The sequence below is a fragment of the Macadamia integrifolia genome, chromosome 12 (genome assembly GCF_013358625.1).
Source record: "Macadamia integrifolia cultivar HAES 741 chromosome 12, SCU_Mint_v3, whole genome shotgun sequence".
In the NCBI taxonomy this organism is placed as follows: domain Eukaryota; kingdom Viridiplantae; phylum Streptophyta; class Magnoliopsida; order Proteales; family Proteaceae; genus Macadamia; species Macadamia integrifolia.
Genome location: NC_056568.1, coordinates 936,903 through 955,083, shown reverse-complemented (window position 1 = coordinate 955,083; position 18,181 = coordinate 936,903). Strand labels below are relative to the sequence as shown.

Genomic DNA, 18,181 nt, shown 5'->3' with positions numbered 1-18,181 from the left:
TCATGATCAGGAGTCAGGACTCTCGCTCACAGTGATTTTAGTTCACTTGTTCATTCATGATCAAAAGCAAATTACAAGAGCTATTTAGTGAACTTTTTTCTTGTACTTCAATCTCTTTATGCTCTTTTATCTTGCAAAGCCAAAAAACATATTTCCAGAACTGACTAAATCCTTGATTAGAAATCACTTTTGATTAATGTTGATCATATAGATTATTTGTGTTTAACGCAGTAAACTAGCACTGATAATTCAATTTCAGGTAGAACAACTCAACCCTTTTCCCAACTAAATGGGTCATACTTTAGTCAAGACCTAACCTATGCATGTCTTCCTCAATACTTCTCCTATAACAGCTCTAATATGGTCATTTCTTACTTTATTCTTCCTAGTTTAGCTGCACATCCATCTCAACATCCTCATCTCTACTACACTTAGCTTATCCATATTACGCTTCTTAATTGTCTAACATTTTGCTCCATACATTCTAGTCAGTCTTACAACTGTCCTATAAAACTTTCCTTTAAGTTTTATAGGAATACGTTGGTCACACAACACTTTCGATGCACCTCTCTACTTCATCCATGCTACTTTCATTCTCTGAGAAACATCATCCTTTATATCACCTTCTTTATTTATGGTTGACCACTTGACCCCAGTTATCTAAAATAATCATTTTACGGTATCTCTCTCTCCTCAAGTTTCACCATATCATCATCCGTCTCAGTGTAACTAAAGTTACACAACATATAATCCATCTTCATTCGACTTATCTTAAAACCTTTTGATTTCCAGGGTTGATATCAATAACTCCAGCTTAGCGTTAATCCCTGCTATTGTCTCATCCACCAAAATAGTACCATCAGCAAAAAGCATACGACATGGAAACCTTATCTTGAATGTTCCTGGTTAAATCATACATGATAAGCACAAACAAATAAGGGTTGTAATTGGGAAACCACTATCTTGACCTCCCACGGTTCTCACACTAGTCACCACGCCCTCATACATATCTTAATTATATCCACATATTTACACGACACAATTCTCTTCTCTAGTATATGCCAGATTAACTCTCTAGAGACTATATCATAGGATTTTTCTAGATAAATAAAGACCATATGGAAATCCTTCTTGCAGACTCTAAATCTTTCCAAGAGTATTGTTGAAAATAAAAAGAAGGGAAGGGAAATCCCCATAAGTGGAGAGCACAGTTGAGATGGGCCACAAATTTAGCATATGGCCCATCCATGGCATTCCTCATCTATCCAACAGTCAATGACAAAAATATCAATCCAATGGCAGTGATGGCTGTGTTCGCTGGATTCACTTCTGGCCGTATATGTGCCAGAAATCTCTTTTCTTCAGTTCCCCACATTTCAGTTTTAATTTTGGGAGTTTCAGTGGGGAAATGAAAGTTTTTGGAAGGAATGCTCTTAAAATTGAGTCCCCCCCCCCCCCAATTGAAAGAGTTTTTTAGTAAGCTCGGAAAAGAGATGTGCTCAAGTCATGTCACAGGACCTGTAAAATGGGTCTGCAGCACCCATAGTTTGCCTATTGTTTCACATTCCAAAGAATTAAGCACAATCAAGAACAGATCAGATCTCAAGGATTGCCTGGACCAAAAGTCAGCATGATCAAACTATTTTCAATCATCTGATGAGTACATTTTTGAAGTGGTTGCATTTAAATTTCCCCAATATATTTGGGGAATTAAAATTTTCTTAGTATAAAAAAAAAAAAAATTACTGTTAAATTAGATTGGTTATTGACCAAGGGGATATCCAGGCTGGGCCCCATCTCTTCTTTGTGTGGGAAAAATTTCCATCAAAAGGTGCCATTGGCTATTCCACAAGACCAAAAAGCATACCTTGAATCATTTCTAGATGTGGCAACTATTTTAAATAAGGGGAAATTACACTACCCACCCCTGTACTTTACCTGAATAGCACTCACCTCCCTTGTAGTTTGAAACCTATCAGAACCCTCCCTGAGATTCCTAGATTCTAACTACCGTCCCCACATCATGAGTTGCCACTGTTAAGTGATGACCTCAGACTAACACTAATATTCTAATACCCATATTGCCCTTCTATTTTATGATTCAAAAACACCCTCCCCTTATGTTTTTGTGAAGCAGGTGACTCATCCATCTTCTTCACCCAATGTGCTGCCACTCTTAAACCTCCTCTGAAACACTCTGTGTTGAAGAGCTCTAAGCATTGAATCTCACTGCGAACACTCACCGTTGAAGATCACTTATCCATATACCTCACTGAAGCTCGCCGTCCGATAAAGCTCCGTCCATTGAAGCTCTCTGCTTTGCTCTGTTGCATTGAACATCTCTGTACAAGGTTGAATCCGACCATCAACGAAGGTTTGATGATTGATCTCCTCATTGTCGTGACTCTGTGAAGTGGTGCACCAAACAAAACTGAGGGTAGGGTAAGGTAAGGTACTCCCTTTGATTTCATTGAAACACATTTATTTTGTTTCCCCTTTTTTGGAATGAGTTCTATAAATGCTAGGTCTATTACCCTTGTTGTTGTATTCTCATCCCTATTTGTTAATTGTCAAGCTGAAATAGTCCAAATAGATGAGAATCCTTATGATCAAATTCCCCACTTAATTCCTCTCCACAACATCTCATATGTAATACCCATTAGTTGTTTGATGAAATGCTAACAAGGAATGTGAGCATTCTAAAATTAAGAATGCATTTAAGCAGAATATGTATATAAAGTCTAACATATGGAACCCATCACTCATTCTCTCAGAGTATCATACCTGGTTTAGGGAGTTACAAGAACTTACATCCACAATTTCTTCTTCTGTTTGTGCAACTATGGATAACATTATTCTTCCTTCTCACAATTTTTTAAAGGAATCCTCGTGTTCTAATTACTAATGGAAGATTTTAATTAGTATCTGGGTGGATTGGATCCTTGTTGGTCCTCTTAAGCATCACTCCCTTTGGACTGCAGCTTCTACCTCGGATCCATCCTGGATCTGGAGGAAGATTCTTGAGCACAGACCCATTGCCATGAATGCCATTTCTTACTCTATAGGAAATGGTCATTCCACCTCCCTTTGGAAGAACCCTGGCACCCTTCAGGCATTTAGTAATCTACTCTTCGGGTCTTCCTGCTAATGTCAAAGTTTCCTTTATCCTCTCTCCCATGGGATGGTCTCCCCCATCCTCCTCCCCCCCTCTATCTGATCTTTGGTTTTCCCTTCCCCCTATCCCCCTGGTCATCGAGGAAGGGAGGATAAATGTATTTGGATCCCCTCCCCTCCCCTAATGGGATCTTCTCCTCGACCTCAGCTTGGACCCATATTCGTACTCCCTCCCCTCCGGTTCCGTGGCACAAACTGGTTTAGTTCAAAGGTCACATTCTCAGACACATCTTCACCTTATGGAGATGTATGTCCAATTGCCTTCCCACCCAATCCTTCCTCATTCACCGTTTCATCCCTATCAACCCCTCTTGTTGTCTCTGCCATTTGGGTATGGAAGATATCCCTCATCTCTTCTTCTCTTGCCCTTTCTCCTCCCTGATTTGGAAGAAAGTCCTATCCAATTGTTGGCCTTCCCTCAGGACTATTCTCCCCCTTGATCAAGAATGGGTGTGGGTGAGTATGGCATTCTCAGGTCCCTATATTTGTGATACGATTGGAAAATTGGCTTTCTGTGCTACTATCAACCATTTTTGGATGGAACGTAACATCCGTAGATGGACCTCCAAATCCCGATCTCAGGACCAGATTTGGAAAGCTATCTACTTTGATGTTACTTCTAAGGCCCAAGCCCTTCTCCACCGTCAACCCAGGCCAATCCCTATCTCCCCAAAAAATTCCCTCATCATTAGCTCATGGAATCTTCAGGCTAATCTCTTTCAGCCTCCTTGAAGGCGTTAGTCGTTGGTGTTCCTCCCCTGTTGGTCGGGTTTGCCTTTTCATTAGCTTGATTTGTATTTTGGTTCGTTATTGTTTTTGGTTCTCTTTGGGCTGGCTTCTCCTTGTTGGCTTAAGCCTTCCCTCCCCCCCCCCCTTTCCTCTTGTATTTTCTTTCTCCTTGGTAATGAATTATTTATTCACCCAAAAAAAAAAGGGAAGATTTTTCAAGGCAACATTAATCAGAAGGTTGATCTGCCTCTTGGTTAATACAGACTCACACCTCTTTTATGTGAGAATAGGGTCTAAGGAAGTGCAGTGATGCAGTAGAAGCTGAACTGAAGGGGATTTCTCTATCTCTTCAGATGGCACACTCAGGCTTTGTTTAATAGCTTGGATGACTGTATAATGCTTAAAGTTAGTAGATTTTAGGTCCTAATGGCACATATGGTGTCAAAGTCAATCGATCTCAGTCGAACAATTATGTATTGTCATTGACTCTGTTCTCCTTCACACACACACACACACAAAGTGAGGTTATCAAATAGTCTTTTCCCCTAATTATTTTTAATCTGTACCATCTTCATTTGGATTGCTGAAGGAATATTATGACAGTCCAAAATATATGCGACAATAGAGGAATTACTCTAACTAAAATACCAAGGTCAATATATTGGTGGGAATCTGATGTGAAGTTATTAAAATAGTCTAATGGCTAGAAGGTTTATTCACTTACATATGATTCCAGGTTTATTCACCCATAATTACCTTTAAATCCAGAAATTTTTATTCTGTAAAAGGAAGTTTTGAATAGATCTCCCTCCAGTGATTTTGCTCATCATACACAGAGAATTAATTCAGTATAACTTGGTTCCGCCACCATGTAGAGCTTATTTGATTTTCTGTTCTGGCATTTCATCAGACGAGTGAAAGAGAGAGAAGAGAGAGATTATTACCTAATTCTGGCAAAAGAAACATCGCTCACTCAGCTCGCTGCTGTCAGCTTGCCACTGCCTCAGTGGCTAAAGAACAAGAATGCCGACGAGTTGCAGAGGCTAGGTTTAAAGGTTCTAGCATAAATTCGATTTAAGAGGCTATGGTTGGGGTTTTAGAGATTATGAGGTTAAGTTTGTCATTTTAAGAGGCTAGGTTTTGGTTTAGAGATGATAGAGGGTAATTTGTATTTTTAGTTGCATATCTAACACTGTTAAGGAATAATGGGACAGTAGTTAGAATCTAGGACCTCAGGGGAGGGTTCTGATAGGTTTCAAACTACAGGGGAGGGAAGTGTAATTAACCACTTTATGTGATATACTTTTATACATTTACTCTGATGTGTATTCCTGCATGTGGTGTGAGATGCAAGAAGGGAAGGTGTGATCCCATCGTCACCTACAAGGCTAGAACTGGTCATATCTGTCTCAATTATTTTTCGTATCAGCAGGTTATTGTTCCCAATCAGCTCACAACAGGTCAGCCTTTCCATACACTATATCTTAGCCCATTTCTCACACCAGAATATATGCTTATCATTCCAAACCAACATTGCTTGCCTACATCAACTTCTTAGAAATCTAAGCAAGATGTTCTGTCATAAGTTTTGCGATATTTTGGTGATCGGACATCAAACTCCTGCTGCTATTCAAGGGTTGTTACTTTATAGAATATGAAAATATTTAACCTGACAGTTTAGATTCCAACCAGAAAAATCTATCATTTCATTGGAGTTGAAATTCTGAAATTTTGGGTAGAGGCTGCAATCCCTACGGGCATGGGAATAGGATCTGGGAGATAAAAGCATCTAGTTCCCATGATGCCCATACTGTCACTTGATTCAACCCAAAAATACGACAAATTCCTTGCAGTTTGGATTCTAAATATCCAAACATAGTTGTAGTCATTTAGATTGATTCACCGGCCTACAGTATCGCAGGAGAAAGAAGAACCAGAACCAGCAGTCCTAAACTGGTTTTCAATTTGGTCCAGCCAGCCAAGCCAATTGAACCAACCTGGACCAGCTTCTAGAAGACTTGTTCTTTTAGCTATCGATCCCAAGTTTTGACCTTGATTATATCTCATTGTGAGACCTAGTCAGAAAGCAAACAAGCTCCCATTGATTCAGCATTCTAGAAGAAGTTTATTCCCTTTTTTAGTATGTTCTCTTACTATCCAAGTATTTAATTTTCAGTCTAGGAAGCTTATTTGTCTTGAAGTTATCCTTTTTGTTTTTCTTCTTGGCCAAGTAAGAAAAAGTTTCCTTTTTCTTATAGTTTCCAATTTCTATAACTTCCCTATTTTGACACTTAAGCCTCAATTACATAAAGCCATCGAATTGTAACTCTTTCACTAGCTGATTAATGAAATTTTGAGAAATTGCTTGCAAGCTTGAGTCTGAGAAAGACTGGTTCAACAGCTGGGATAGCTGTGGGTGAGAGGACCAAGGCTGAGAGAGCCAATCCCACCCACGTCTACCTCCATCGAATTCCCTATACTTGTGTCTTCTTCTTTTATTATTTCTGTTGTTACTGAGTGCTGTGAGGTTGTGTGAGGGAGCAATCGAAGATGTTTCAAGGCTCATTACTTCTCCGAACTGTTGCTGTTATTCTGAACCACAAAGGAGCCTGTGGCAGCCTTGAGAGTGGGATATCTGGCTAGAAATCAATCTATTGTATCTCACTAACGTTAAGGCTTTTGAAGACCAGCTTTTAGTGTTTTGTTGGGACCCCCAAATAGGCACTCAACCAGGGATTTGGCTCCAGCAGAGGCCTGTGCTTGGTAGTATTAAAATTCTCCAGTTTAAGCCCTAATTCTGCCCTAGTTTCAATTATATCTCAATATTCTGCCATCAGCTTCAGCAGATATTTGGGGTTTTATTGGACATTGAACAGTATTCTACCCTAGTTTCAACAGTATTTTCTTATTCAATCACAATAAAAGAAAGTAGATAACTAACACATCTTTATGATAAAATACAACAGATTTTATCATAAATTGTTTAGGATAAGTATGCCACCTTCTATACATGCGTATATGTGCTACCTAGTGTACTACCTAGCCTTGTACTACTTCCCATATTTGTTACCCATGTACTACGCAAATACATTATAAATTGTTGATTTGGGGAATTGAGCTTATGTCTCATAGATACCAGCCCCTCTTTAGTTATAATAAAAGAGAATATTCTAGAATATTACAAGGACCATAAAACCCTAACGGACTTCAAGACCTATTTGCTTAGATGCTAGAATAACCCATTTTTACAACACCCCCTCAAGTTGGCACATACATGGTAAACATGCCCACCTTGCCAACAATAGGAATAAACAATTTAATGATTTACTACTGAGACTCTTAGTGAATATATCAGCTAACTGAGCCTCAAAAGACACAAACGGAACATTGATCGTGCCGTGCTCAAGCTTCTCCTTGATGAAATGACTATTGATCTCTAAATGTTTTGTACAGTCATGCTGAACCAGATTATGGGTAATACTAATACAAGATTTCTTGTCGCAATAGAGTCACATAGGCAGATCAATAGAAACACATAAATCCTGAAGAAGACCCTGGATCCATAGTAGTTTACATATCCCTTGTGCCATGGCTCAAAACTCTACTTCAGCACTAGATCTTGCAACCACTACTTGCTTCTAGCTTCACCGTACAATACCCAGAGATAGATCTCCTATCATCAAGACAACTAGCCCAATGTGCATCAGTGAATGCCTCCACACCTAATTGACCATGAAGAGTGAATAAAACCCCTTTCCCTGGAGCTGACTTTAAGTATCTCAGGATGCAATGTGCTGCCTCCAAATGAGTGGAATATGGATCATGCATATATTGGCTTACCAGACTGAAAGCAAATGCTATATCAGGGCAAGTATGGGAGAGATATATGAAACGACCAACTAGCAACTGATAACTACTCTTGTCAATTGATTCTACATCTTTCTCTTTGAGATGAGAATTAGTCTCTAATGGAGTTTTAGTAGCCTTACATCCTAATAACCTTATATCAGAAAGGAGGTCAAGAGTATAGTTTCATTGGGAAAGAAAGATACCTTGAGCTGAATAGGCTACCTCAATACCCAAAAAATAAATGAGCTTCCCCAAGTCCTTGATCTCGAACTCAGCTCCCAAATAAGATTTGAGATGTGCAATTTCTAGCATGTCACTGCCAGTAACCACTATATCATCCACATATACTATAAGTACAATAATGTGCTCCCTTGACTTCTTGATGAACAGAGTATGATCTGCAATACTCTATTTGTAGCCTATGGTACTAATTGCCCTGTGGAACCGGCCAAACAAGTCTTGTGGGGACTGCTTCAACCCATAATCCTATATAACGCTCGTTTTAACTTGCACAACTTATCCTGAGTCTACTAAGCGATAAAACCATTAGGAAGATCCACATATACCTCATCTTTCAATTTACCATGAAGAAAGGCATACTTCATGTCAAGTTGTTGCAGATCCTAGTCACGGTTAACAGCACATGATATAATAACTCTTACAATGTTCATCTTAGCCACTGTTGCAAAGGTTTCCTGGTAGTCAATGCCATATGTCTAAGTGAACCCTCTTGCAACAACTCATGCCTTACATTTGTCTACAAATCTATATGCAAACTGTTTCACTGTGAAGATTCATTTACAGCCATAGTTGTTATGGCGTCAAATCGATCCAAGGCGGTGGAGGAGTGGCTAATCGATTTGGCGATGAAACGCTCGTTATGGCGTTGCCATGGCGGTCAAATCGCCCATGTGTCATTTTTTATTTTCCCTATTTTCTAAAGTTATTTAGTATGCTATTTTTTTATTTTCCCTATTTTTTAAAGTTATTTAGCATTCTACAAGCCTACAATATATACCCTATAACATATAAAACCAACATTAAGCAATATCAAATCATCAAAAATCAAAATAGCCCTATCAAAATCACCCTGCATTTTACAAAAAATCGACCGCCTAGTGAATCAGGCATGACCTGGCGTCCATAGCGGTGCCATGGCGACGCCTATCAGCCAATGGCGACCGCCATTTATGAGTCATGTAAATCGTAGCACTGCCATGAACTTCTTTTTCAGCCAGGACGCCAAATCGCCGCCTAGCGACGCCTAGGCGACGCCATGACAACTAAGTTTACAGCTAACAACTTTCTTCCGTGAAGGGAGATGAACTAGATTCATTGACTTGTTCTTCTCAAGCACTCTCATTTCCTCATGCAATGCTTCCTTCTACTTTGGATCTGCAAGAGCTTTCTACCAGTTACGAGAAATAGAAACAGACGACAAAGAAGAAACAAAGGAGTAGAAGGAAGAAGATAGACGCTCATAGGAAACAACATTAGAAATGGGGTGTTTAGAACTTTCCCTTTGAGACTCACAAAAAGCTATTGGCAAATCAAGAGGTGCATCAGAAGGAAGGGACTCACCAGTAGTAGGAATTGGTTCTGGGCATGTGACTGGCTTGGTGCAATAATAGTAGGGTGACTTTGCTTACGGCATCAACGATCATACAGTTAGGCTAGCTTGGTCGACTTCTCCTAATCAGTAATAAATTCCAACTCCCCTTGGGCAGAATTGGGTCCCTGCTCCCCCTAGGCGGAAATGGGTGGTCCTTGTTGTTTCTGACTTATGAACCCTTCTTCCAAATACACATCTTCCATTATTTCCAACGAAGCAATCATTGGCACATCTTGCACTCTAGGATACTCCCCTTAAGGAGGTGCAGGATCATAGGCAGCAAATTCATGGAACACAACATCCATGGTCAAGTAGAACTTCCTCGTGGGAGGATGGTAACAGCAATACCCCTTCTAAGTGGGAGAATAGCCAAGAAGATACAACGGAGTCCACAAGGATCAAACTTCCCATATTGTTGATGGTTTTGTGCAAAGACAATGCACCCAAAAACTTTGGGAGGCACAACAAAGGAAGTAGAACCTGTCAAGACCTCAACAAGGCAACGAGATGCCAATACTCGAGAGTGCAACCGATTAATGAGGCAAGAATTAGAAAGCACAACATCACTCCAGTACTGCTGCGGAACATGGGTCTAAAACATAAGGCATATTACAACCTCAAACATGTGGCAATTCTTCCTCTCTGGAACTTCATTCTGAGCAGTAGTGTCCACACAACTTGTTTGATAGATTATCCCTTATTCAGCCAAGTACACTTGGAATTCCCCGTCAGTATATTAAGTGCCATTATCAGTGCGAAGTATCTGGACCTTAACATCAAATTGTGTCTAAACCATCCTATAAAACTACTTAAAACAGGGAAAGACATCGCACTTCTAGCACAATAAATAAACCCAAGTGGTACAACTAAAGTAGTCAATAAAAGTCACAAACCAGAGGTGTCCAGTAATAGAAACACGACGGGAGGGTCCCCACACATCACAATGAATTAAAGCAAATGGATCCAAACTTCTATTATCTCAAAAATGATAAATTGATCTAGTTTGCTTAGCAAAAATGTAAGCATCACAAAAAACATTGTTTTGATTACGCTTTCTAAATAAATCAAGAAATAACTTTGCTAAAATTTCTAATGGAGGGCGACCCAAACAACAATGCCATCGGTAGAGTTTAGTCAAAGCAGAAGTAAATGCATCTGGAATAGTGTTCAGAGAAGTCAATGTTGTAGGAGACCGATCAAGCAAGTACAAACCACCAACCACTTTACCACTACCAATCGTGCATTCTGTTACCAGGTCCTGAAAGAGGCAATGAGAGGGAAAAAACGTTACTTTACAATTTAGATCGCTAGTAATGCTATTAATGGAAAGAAGATTAGTAGAAAATTTTGGGATATGCAATACAAATGATAGGGATAAAAATGGACTAAGTGAGATGGAACCCTTTCCAGAGACAAAGGAAACACACCCATCATCCACTAGAACTTTTTGGTTACCTAACAAAGGAGAGTAAGCATTTAAATGTTTAGGAGAGCTAGTCATATGGTCAATGACCCCTGAGTCGATAATCCAAGAAAGGGATTCAACCGACACATAATGGCCACCAAATGAAATACTTGTGTTCAAAGCAGGGTTAGAGGAAGTTGGTAGGGAAGTAGCTGAAGCCGCAGAGGAGGAAGCAGTGTCGAGCTTAGTCATTAGTTGGCACAAAGTCTGTAACACTTACTGGGAGACAAATGATTTTGTGGGAGTGTCATCAGAAGCCTGATTGGCAATAGCATTGGAGAATCCATGTCCACAACCACGGGTAATGGCTGGTTATTATGTAACTTCCAACATCGGTCCGTGGTGTGACGTTCCTTTCCACAATAGTTACACTTTAAAACCTCCTTGTTTGATTCCCTGAACTAGAGTAAAGAGTAGAGCAATCCCGTATCGCGCATGAAAGCATAACAGTGCTATGATTATCCTCAGATTGATCCAAGGCATAAGCCTGTTCTAGAGAGGGAAATGGAACCCTACATAAAATATGGGCTTGAATCTAATCAAACTCGGTATTAAGGCCATCAAGAAACACATAAACACGAATATTATCTTCTTTCTTTGTAATGATAACAGTATCAGTTTCGCATGTAAGAGCAGTGTCATCATAAAAATCTAATTCTTGCCATATACCTTTGCTAATAAAATAATATTGTGAAAGAGAGTTCCTTTTGTTTGGTTTCATGAATCCGTTTCCTCGACTCGTAACACTAGGCATCACTACCAACTTGAGAATATGTGTTCTTGGTAGCCTTGAAGATCTTTGCAACAGTATCCAGTAAAAGATAATTCCAAGCAATAGTTGGATCGATGGAATTGATAAGGTAAGACATAACGAGAAAGTTGTCTGCCTCCCATTTGGTTTGAGTTTGATCAGCAACAGTAGGCTTTTTCGTAGCACTAGTAATGTAGCTAGAATAACCACAAGCACCAATAGCCCAGAAGAATGAATAAGACCACATCAGACAGTTACACCCATCAAGTTTATTGGAGCTAGGGAGGATGGAAGGGACATAATAGGTAGTCCCTTCAATTCAGTAGATGTAGTAGTAACCTCAGATATGTTTGCTAATCAAAAAGTAGGTCTCAAACGTCCCTAGAATAGCACCAGAATCTTCGACAACTAGAGAGTAAATTCCGGGCACATATCATCTCAAAGAGAGACAACAAGGTGAACAGCCCTCGGTAGGAAAGATCACATTCAACCACCAAGGGAGGAGGACGAGGCAGAGCGGACGAAAGAGGTGCAAGACGCTAGTAGCAGTGACGGCTGAAGGCACTAGCAACGGTGAAGGCGAGCGGCGTGGGCTACAACAGGAGGAGCTGGAGCTGGCTACGGCAACGACAAGAGGCACTGGTGCTAGCAGTGTTAACCAGAGGCGTTGGTTGCTGGCAGTGATGGGAGTTGAGAGGTGCGGCGGCAGCTACGGTAGGGTAGTCAAGAAGAGATGAGAGATAGAGAGATAGAGAGAGAGAGAAGAAAGGATTAGGGTTTCATGGCTCTGATACCATGTTGATATGGGGAATTGAGCTTATATCTCATAGAGACCAACCCCTCTTTATGTATAATGGAGAAGAGAATATTCTAGAATATTACAAGGACCATAAAACCTTAATGGACTTAAGGACCTGTTTGTTTAGACTCTAGAATAACCCATTATTACAGCATAAATAAAGATGGCCTTTGTCATATCTAACAAGCCAAATCATTCTCCAATCTTTTGGTTCTCAACTTGGTATCATAACCCAACACTTTGGGTATTTTTTTCAACCGCTAGAAGGTCTAATCTCCATACCCGCTACTGAGGCTTTAGCCTACCTCACTCAGCCAAGCATTGTTTACTAAACATGTTATGAAGTATGTAGCGTCAAGCTGACCACCACAGACCATCATTAAGGACCACACTTGTCCTTACGACTTGACCACCTCCCGACTGGCCCCCTTGGCATTCTGTCTCTGTCAAGACAACCACCAAGCCTGAGAAGCCCCCTAGCCATTCCTCCTCTGCCGAGGCCCCGCAATGACTAGGAGGCCCCTTCCTGGCCTTTCCACCACTGCCAAGGCTCCGCCTGGCCTTTCTCTGTAGTACCAAGGCTCTGCAACAACCGCTAGGACTCTCTCCACCTCCACCAGGCACTTGCGATGTTGCCTCAATCTTTTTTACTTAGCCATGGCACCGGTGTCGCCACCAGAAATCCTCCTGTCCTCCTGCGTCTCCATTAAGCCCCAGCAACAGCATCTGGGACCTCCACCTACGACCTAGCGACTCATTGGCACCTTTATCATACCCCGCACCTTTGCCTTGCCCCTTGCACCCTTCTCCAAGGACCCTGCTCATCCTACTGAGACCCTACAAGCCCTTGTTAGCCCTGTAAAGATCCTTGCTTGGAGTTATTTATTTAATTTCCTTTCCTAGTTGGGGTAATTTTTCTCTTTATTTTATTAGAGTTTGATTTTTAGTCCATATAGGACTCTTACTATTGAGTAACGATAGGGAGATTTTCTCGTGCAGAAAAGGCTTCTTGCTTCTCTGTTCTGTGTGATTCAGTGGTACACCTTGTATGGATTCCAAGTACAGCTGGTGGTGACCCCGTCTAGGGTTTCAGGGGGTGATTCCTGGAATTGATATCCCTTCTAATTTATCTTTCTTGTCTCTGTTCTTAATGCAAATTTCAGGTCAGTACCTTCTTCACCAATTTTCTCTAGTTTCTGATTTAGTTCGGCCAAGTTCTAATAGTCTAGTTGTTGTTCTGTTCTAAACTTCATCTAGTTTCTGTTCTAGTTATAGCCTTTGGTCACATGTTTATCTTAGTTTCTAGATTTCCTTTTTTCTTGGTGCCATTTCAGGTTTCCTACCTAAGATGAAACACTTCTAGAAATCTCAGATTCTGGGGTTGTTTCAAGATCTGATGTCAGACTTCAGTTTCCTGATTAGATTTCAATGTCTCAGTTAAAATCCAATCTTGTTGATGCAATTAGTGGTCAGTTACTGTTTATTGAATTTTGGGTTTGCTGTGAATTTTCAGTTTCCGTAATCTAGGATGGGTTCATATCTCTAATCTGTCCATTGGATTTGTTTCAAACTTTATAGAGATTTTGAGTCTAATACTCGTCTTCTACCATATTTTTGGAGTCATCTGATTTTTTTATTGTTTGATATCAGTTTTCTCCTAAATTCCAGAATTTTCCTTAGGTCCGATAATTGTTTACTGTTACTTTATGAAACCTATCCATTAGGTGATCTAGAACCACATTATATCCTCCCCAAAGTAAATAACAATCTTGAGGAATGACAATATAACACGCAAAACACTTTGAAAGAAGAAAAACCAACAAATCAATGAATAAAACTAATGGTATGCTAGTGATGGATACAACTTACATTAGCAAGACGGAATGGGCAAAACTTAGGCTTCCCTCTGCGCCCATACTTTAGCAGATATGCCCCTTTCTTAAGGGCCAAGATAGCCTGCCATTGAAAAGATTCCAAAACATCAACTTACTACACACAGATACAACCCAAAAGCAAGGGGGAAAAGAAGAAGATGATGAATTTGCCTCATCAAATGACAATTAGGAGGGATAAAGAAAAGAAAACAGGAGAACTGGTAACAAAAAAAGCTATTTTAAAACTAAAATAAGCATTGTTCTCGCATTTCCCAATTTTGACTGACCCTCATGAACTTTAGGTGGCATATGCCAATATCATACCATTAGTTCAAATGGTTACAACATACTTGTAACATAGTTCAATGTGAAAAATACAGGTCCAGTACTCCAGTCTAGTGGACATTGATTGATTAGAATAGTATAATTTTGAGATGTTGGTATCATAATATGACAGCGATTTTGGGATCTTGATGTCTGTACAACTGTGTTATTGTACTGTTTTATGCTTCCTAATCTCCCCTTCTCCATTTCTAATGAAATAATATACATTTATAACTCGTCCATTAAAAGAACCAATGTATAAGTGAGAATCTAGGAGTCCAATTTGTTTGATTTCTAGAAGAGGGTGGACCTTGGTGCAATGGCAAGGTTGCTCCATTGTGACCAAGTGGTCACAGAGTTCGAGTCAGGAAACAACCTCTCCACGAAGCAGGGTTAAGGTTGTGGATATTATGACCTCCCCAAACCCTGCAGTGACGGGAGCCTCATGCACTGGGTACGCCCTTTTGCGATATTTATAAAATCCTAACATAACAGACCCAGACCCAACCCGTTTTGGTTTGGGTAAAGGATATTCTCTATTTGGAACAGTTTATTGGTTGACTGTTCAGTTCCTTAGGTTAAGCTTTAATTGGCTTATGTTGCATCAAGTCTACTGTTAGTTGTTTAATTGCTTCAATGGAAAACTCCAATGACTAGAAGAGTATGAGGGACATATTGGTCCCACAAGGTCCAATCAGATTTTTTTTTTTTTTTCCTTCTTACTTTTTGAATGGGTCAACTTTCACATTCTGTTTGTGACAAATAACAGTTTTAGTAAAACGAGAAGAAAGAGAGATGTGAAATGAATCCAGAGGGAACAACAAAATAAACAAATACATCACCCATGGACAGAATTTGCTACTTGGGTAGAACCCTTGCTGCAAAAGATTTGTCTAGTTCATCTATTAGATAGTTATTTGATCACAATATATAAAGAGACTTTCTTATTGATAGTTTGGCATCAGTTAAGGGGAGAAATAATTTGCAATGTTACTTTTTTTCCATCTCATTGTGTTTTTCAGGATTTGGTGACAAATAGGATTATTAGCAGTGGACGTATGGAAAATGGACTCTACCATCTTGATATGGGAACTTCCTATTGCTCAGTCCAACGAGTGTGGGCATAAAAATAACAGTATTGTGGACCCTGTGATGTTGTGGCATCGACATTTGGGTCACCCATTTTCGGCGTTATACGACAAAAATTGCCACACTTGTTTTCTTGTATTCCTTCTTCCCATGTGTTTTAGTGTGAACTTTGTGTGTTTGCTAAATATTATCGTTCTTCTTATCCTTACCATGGTAATAGATTTGTCACTCCCTTTGATATTGTACATATTGATGTTTGGGAAGCCTCTCCCACTACTTCCTTATTGGGTTATCGCTATTTTGTTTCCATTGTTGATGATTATTCCATGTCTACTTGGACTTCTTTTATGAAGCATAAGAGTGATGTCTTGATATCTTCAAAAATTTCTATCAGCTGATTCTTACTCAGTTTTCAACTCATATTCAGATTCTTCATTCAAATAAAGGGGGTGAGTACATGTATGGTGCCCTCCAGACCTTTTCTACCGACCATGGAATTATCCATCAAATTGGGCAATAGGATTAGTACAAACTCTCTTTCCTCTTACCCAGTTTGTACATTATTCTATTGCTTGTGTTGACAACCCCCACCAGAATAGGGTGGTTGAGAGGAAAAATCACCACTTATTGGAAGTCTCTTGGAGTTTCCTCTTTGGCATGTATGTCCCTAAGACTTTTTGGTCTGATGCTCTTCTTACCGCCTCTTTCCTCATTAACTGCATGCCCTCTAAGCTCCTTAGCTCTAAATCCCCTTTGGAAACCCTACCTCCTCAAGCTCTTGCTTTTGCTCTTCCCCCCAAAATGTTTGGGTGTGTGTTATGTCCATATCTACAAGAATGCTCGGACTAAACTTGATCCCAAGGCCCTCAAATACATTTTTCTTGGGTATTCCCCCTCTACCAAAGGTTACAAATGCTATCATCCTGCCGACGGCTTCTTTCCAAGAATGTCACCTCCATGAGTATGTTCCCTTTTTTGCTCATTCTCAGCATCCTCTTCAGGGGAAGAATAGTATAAGTGAAGAGGCTATTGATGTCATTCCTTTTCTCACACCATTGCCTATTCCTATCCCCCCATTTCAGCTTGATGTTGAAAAACATAAAGAGGTGGATATTGTTGGCACTTGTGATAATTTAGGTGTTGGGCCTGGTAAAGAGAAGGAACCTATTGTGTACAAAAGAAGGGAAAAGAAGACCTACCAAGAGTCCTCTTTGGATCCACCTTCCTCGGTCAGGTTACATTCCTCCTCCATCTTTTGAGTTGGACCTTCTCATTGTTGTTCGAAATGGAAAGAGAGTTTGTACTAATCCTATTTCCCAGTTCGTTTCCTATGATGCTCTTTCTCCTCCAAGTGTTGATTTTTCTTTTTCCCTTTCCTCTATCTCCATTCCCAAGAATGACACTGAGGCCTTGTATAACCCAAAGTGGAAGCAAGTCCTATCTGAAGAAATGATGACTCTTGAGAAGAACTATACTTGGAAACTGGTCAATCTCACTGTGGGAGAGTTCTAGTCAGATGCAGATGGGTTTAAACAATCAAGTACCAATCAAATGGTGTTATTGAGAGGTACAAGGCAAGGTTGATGGACAAAGGGTACAAGTCAAGTGTATTGAATTGGCTATCATAAGATATTTGTTCTTGTGGCTAAGTATAATTCTATAAGGGTTCTCTTGTCTTTGGAAGCAAATAGAGAGCAGCCCCTATATCAATTAGATGTGAAGAATGCCTTCCTCCATAGTGACTTAAAGGATGAAGGGTACATGCAGCCATGGTTCGAAATCTCGACAATATTTTGTTTATTTCGGGATTTTTTTATTTTTTTTTACCGAAACAAAACTACCTATGAATGAAAAAAAGTTCACTGATTTGGTCGAAATTTTGGCATCTAGCAGAAATTTCGTGTAACATTTTGGTATCTTGCCGAAATGTTACAAACCATATATTATACAAGCACTCATCTCGTGAGTTGGGGTCGAAATTCCAACTCGACAATTTTAAAATATTTCACCTGCTCTTTCTTGTACCTTTACAAAATCAGTGGAAGACTCCTCTTTTTGCTACACAACCACCTCTAGTCCTTCAAATATCACTCCAAGTTAAAGATCTACACACTTCCAAGTTTGAAAAGGTAAACCACTTTCCCAAAAACTATTTTTTTTTTTTTAAATAGTAACATAAATATATGTTGGTTAGGGATAGATTTTGTAAATGTTTGACACCATACGCTGATTTATGACCTCACAGTGTCGATTTTTTTTTTTTTATATAAAAATTTTTTATTTTTTTGGTTTAGAAATTACATTTTCCATCAACATAAAATTGAAAAAAGTATGGTTACTATAGCTTTGATGGAACTCTATTATACATTGTTAATTACAATTGGCCGATCTACTATCCTATTGGATCGAAATTTTTTTCAGCCTGTAAATAATTATTTTAATTTTCAAAAAATATGATAAACAGTTTAATAATTAAAAAAAAAAAAAAAAGGAAAATTATTATCTTTTGATTTGA

General features: G+C 39.5%; 1 protein-coding gene across 2 annotated transcripts in view; it reads right to left on the bottom strand.

Moving 5' to 3' along the window:
- The window catches only part of LOC122057111 (PH, RCC1 and FYVE domains-containing protein 1-like), a 32,169-nt gene that overhangs the window by 3,515 nt on the left and 10,473 nt on the right, over positions 1-18,181 (bottom strand). Inside the window, exons 2-3 of one of the 2 annotated variants that reach the window (XM_042619112.1) lie at positions 14,249-14,335; positions 10,584-10,622 (exon numbers count right to left, since the gene is read on the bottom strand). In XM_042619112.1, the coding sequence (XP_042475046.1) occupies positions 10,584-10,622; positions 14,249-14,335 (126 nt within the window). The remainder of the gene's footprint in view (positions 1-10,583; positions 10,623-14,248; positions 14,336-18,181) is intronic. The other variant, XM_042619113.1, reaches the window with a different exon arrangement.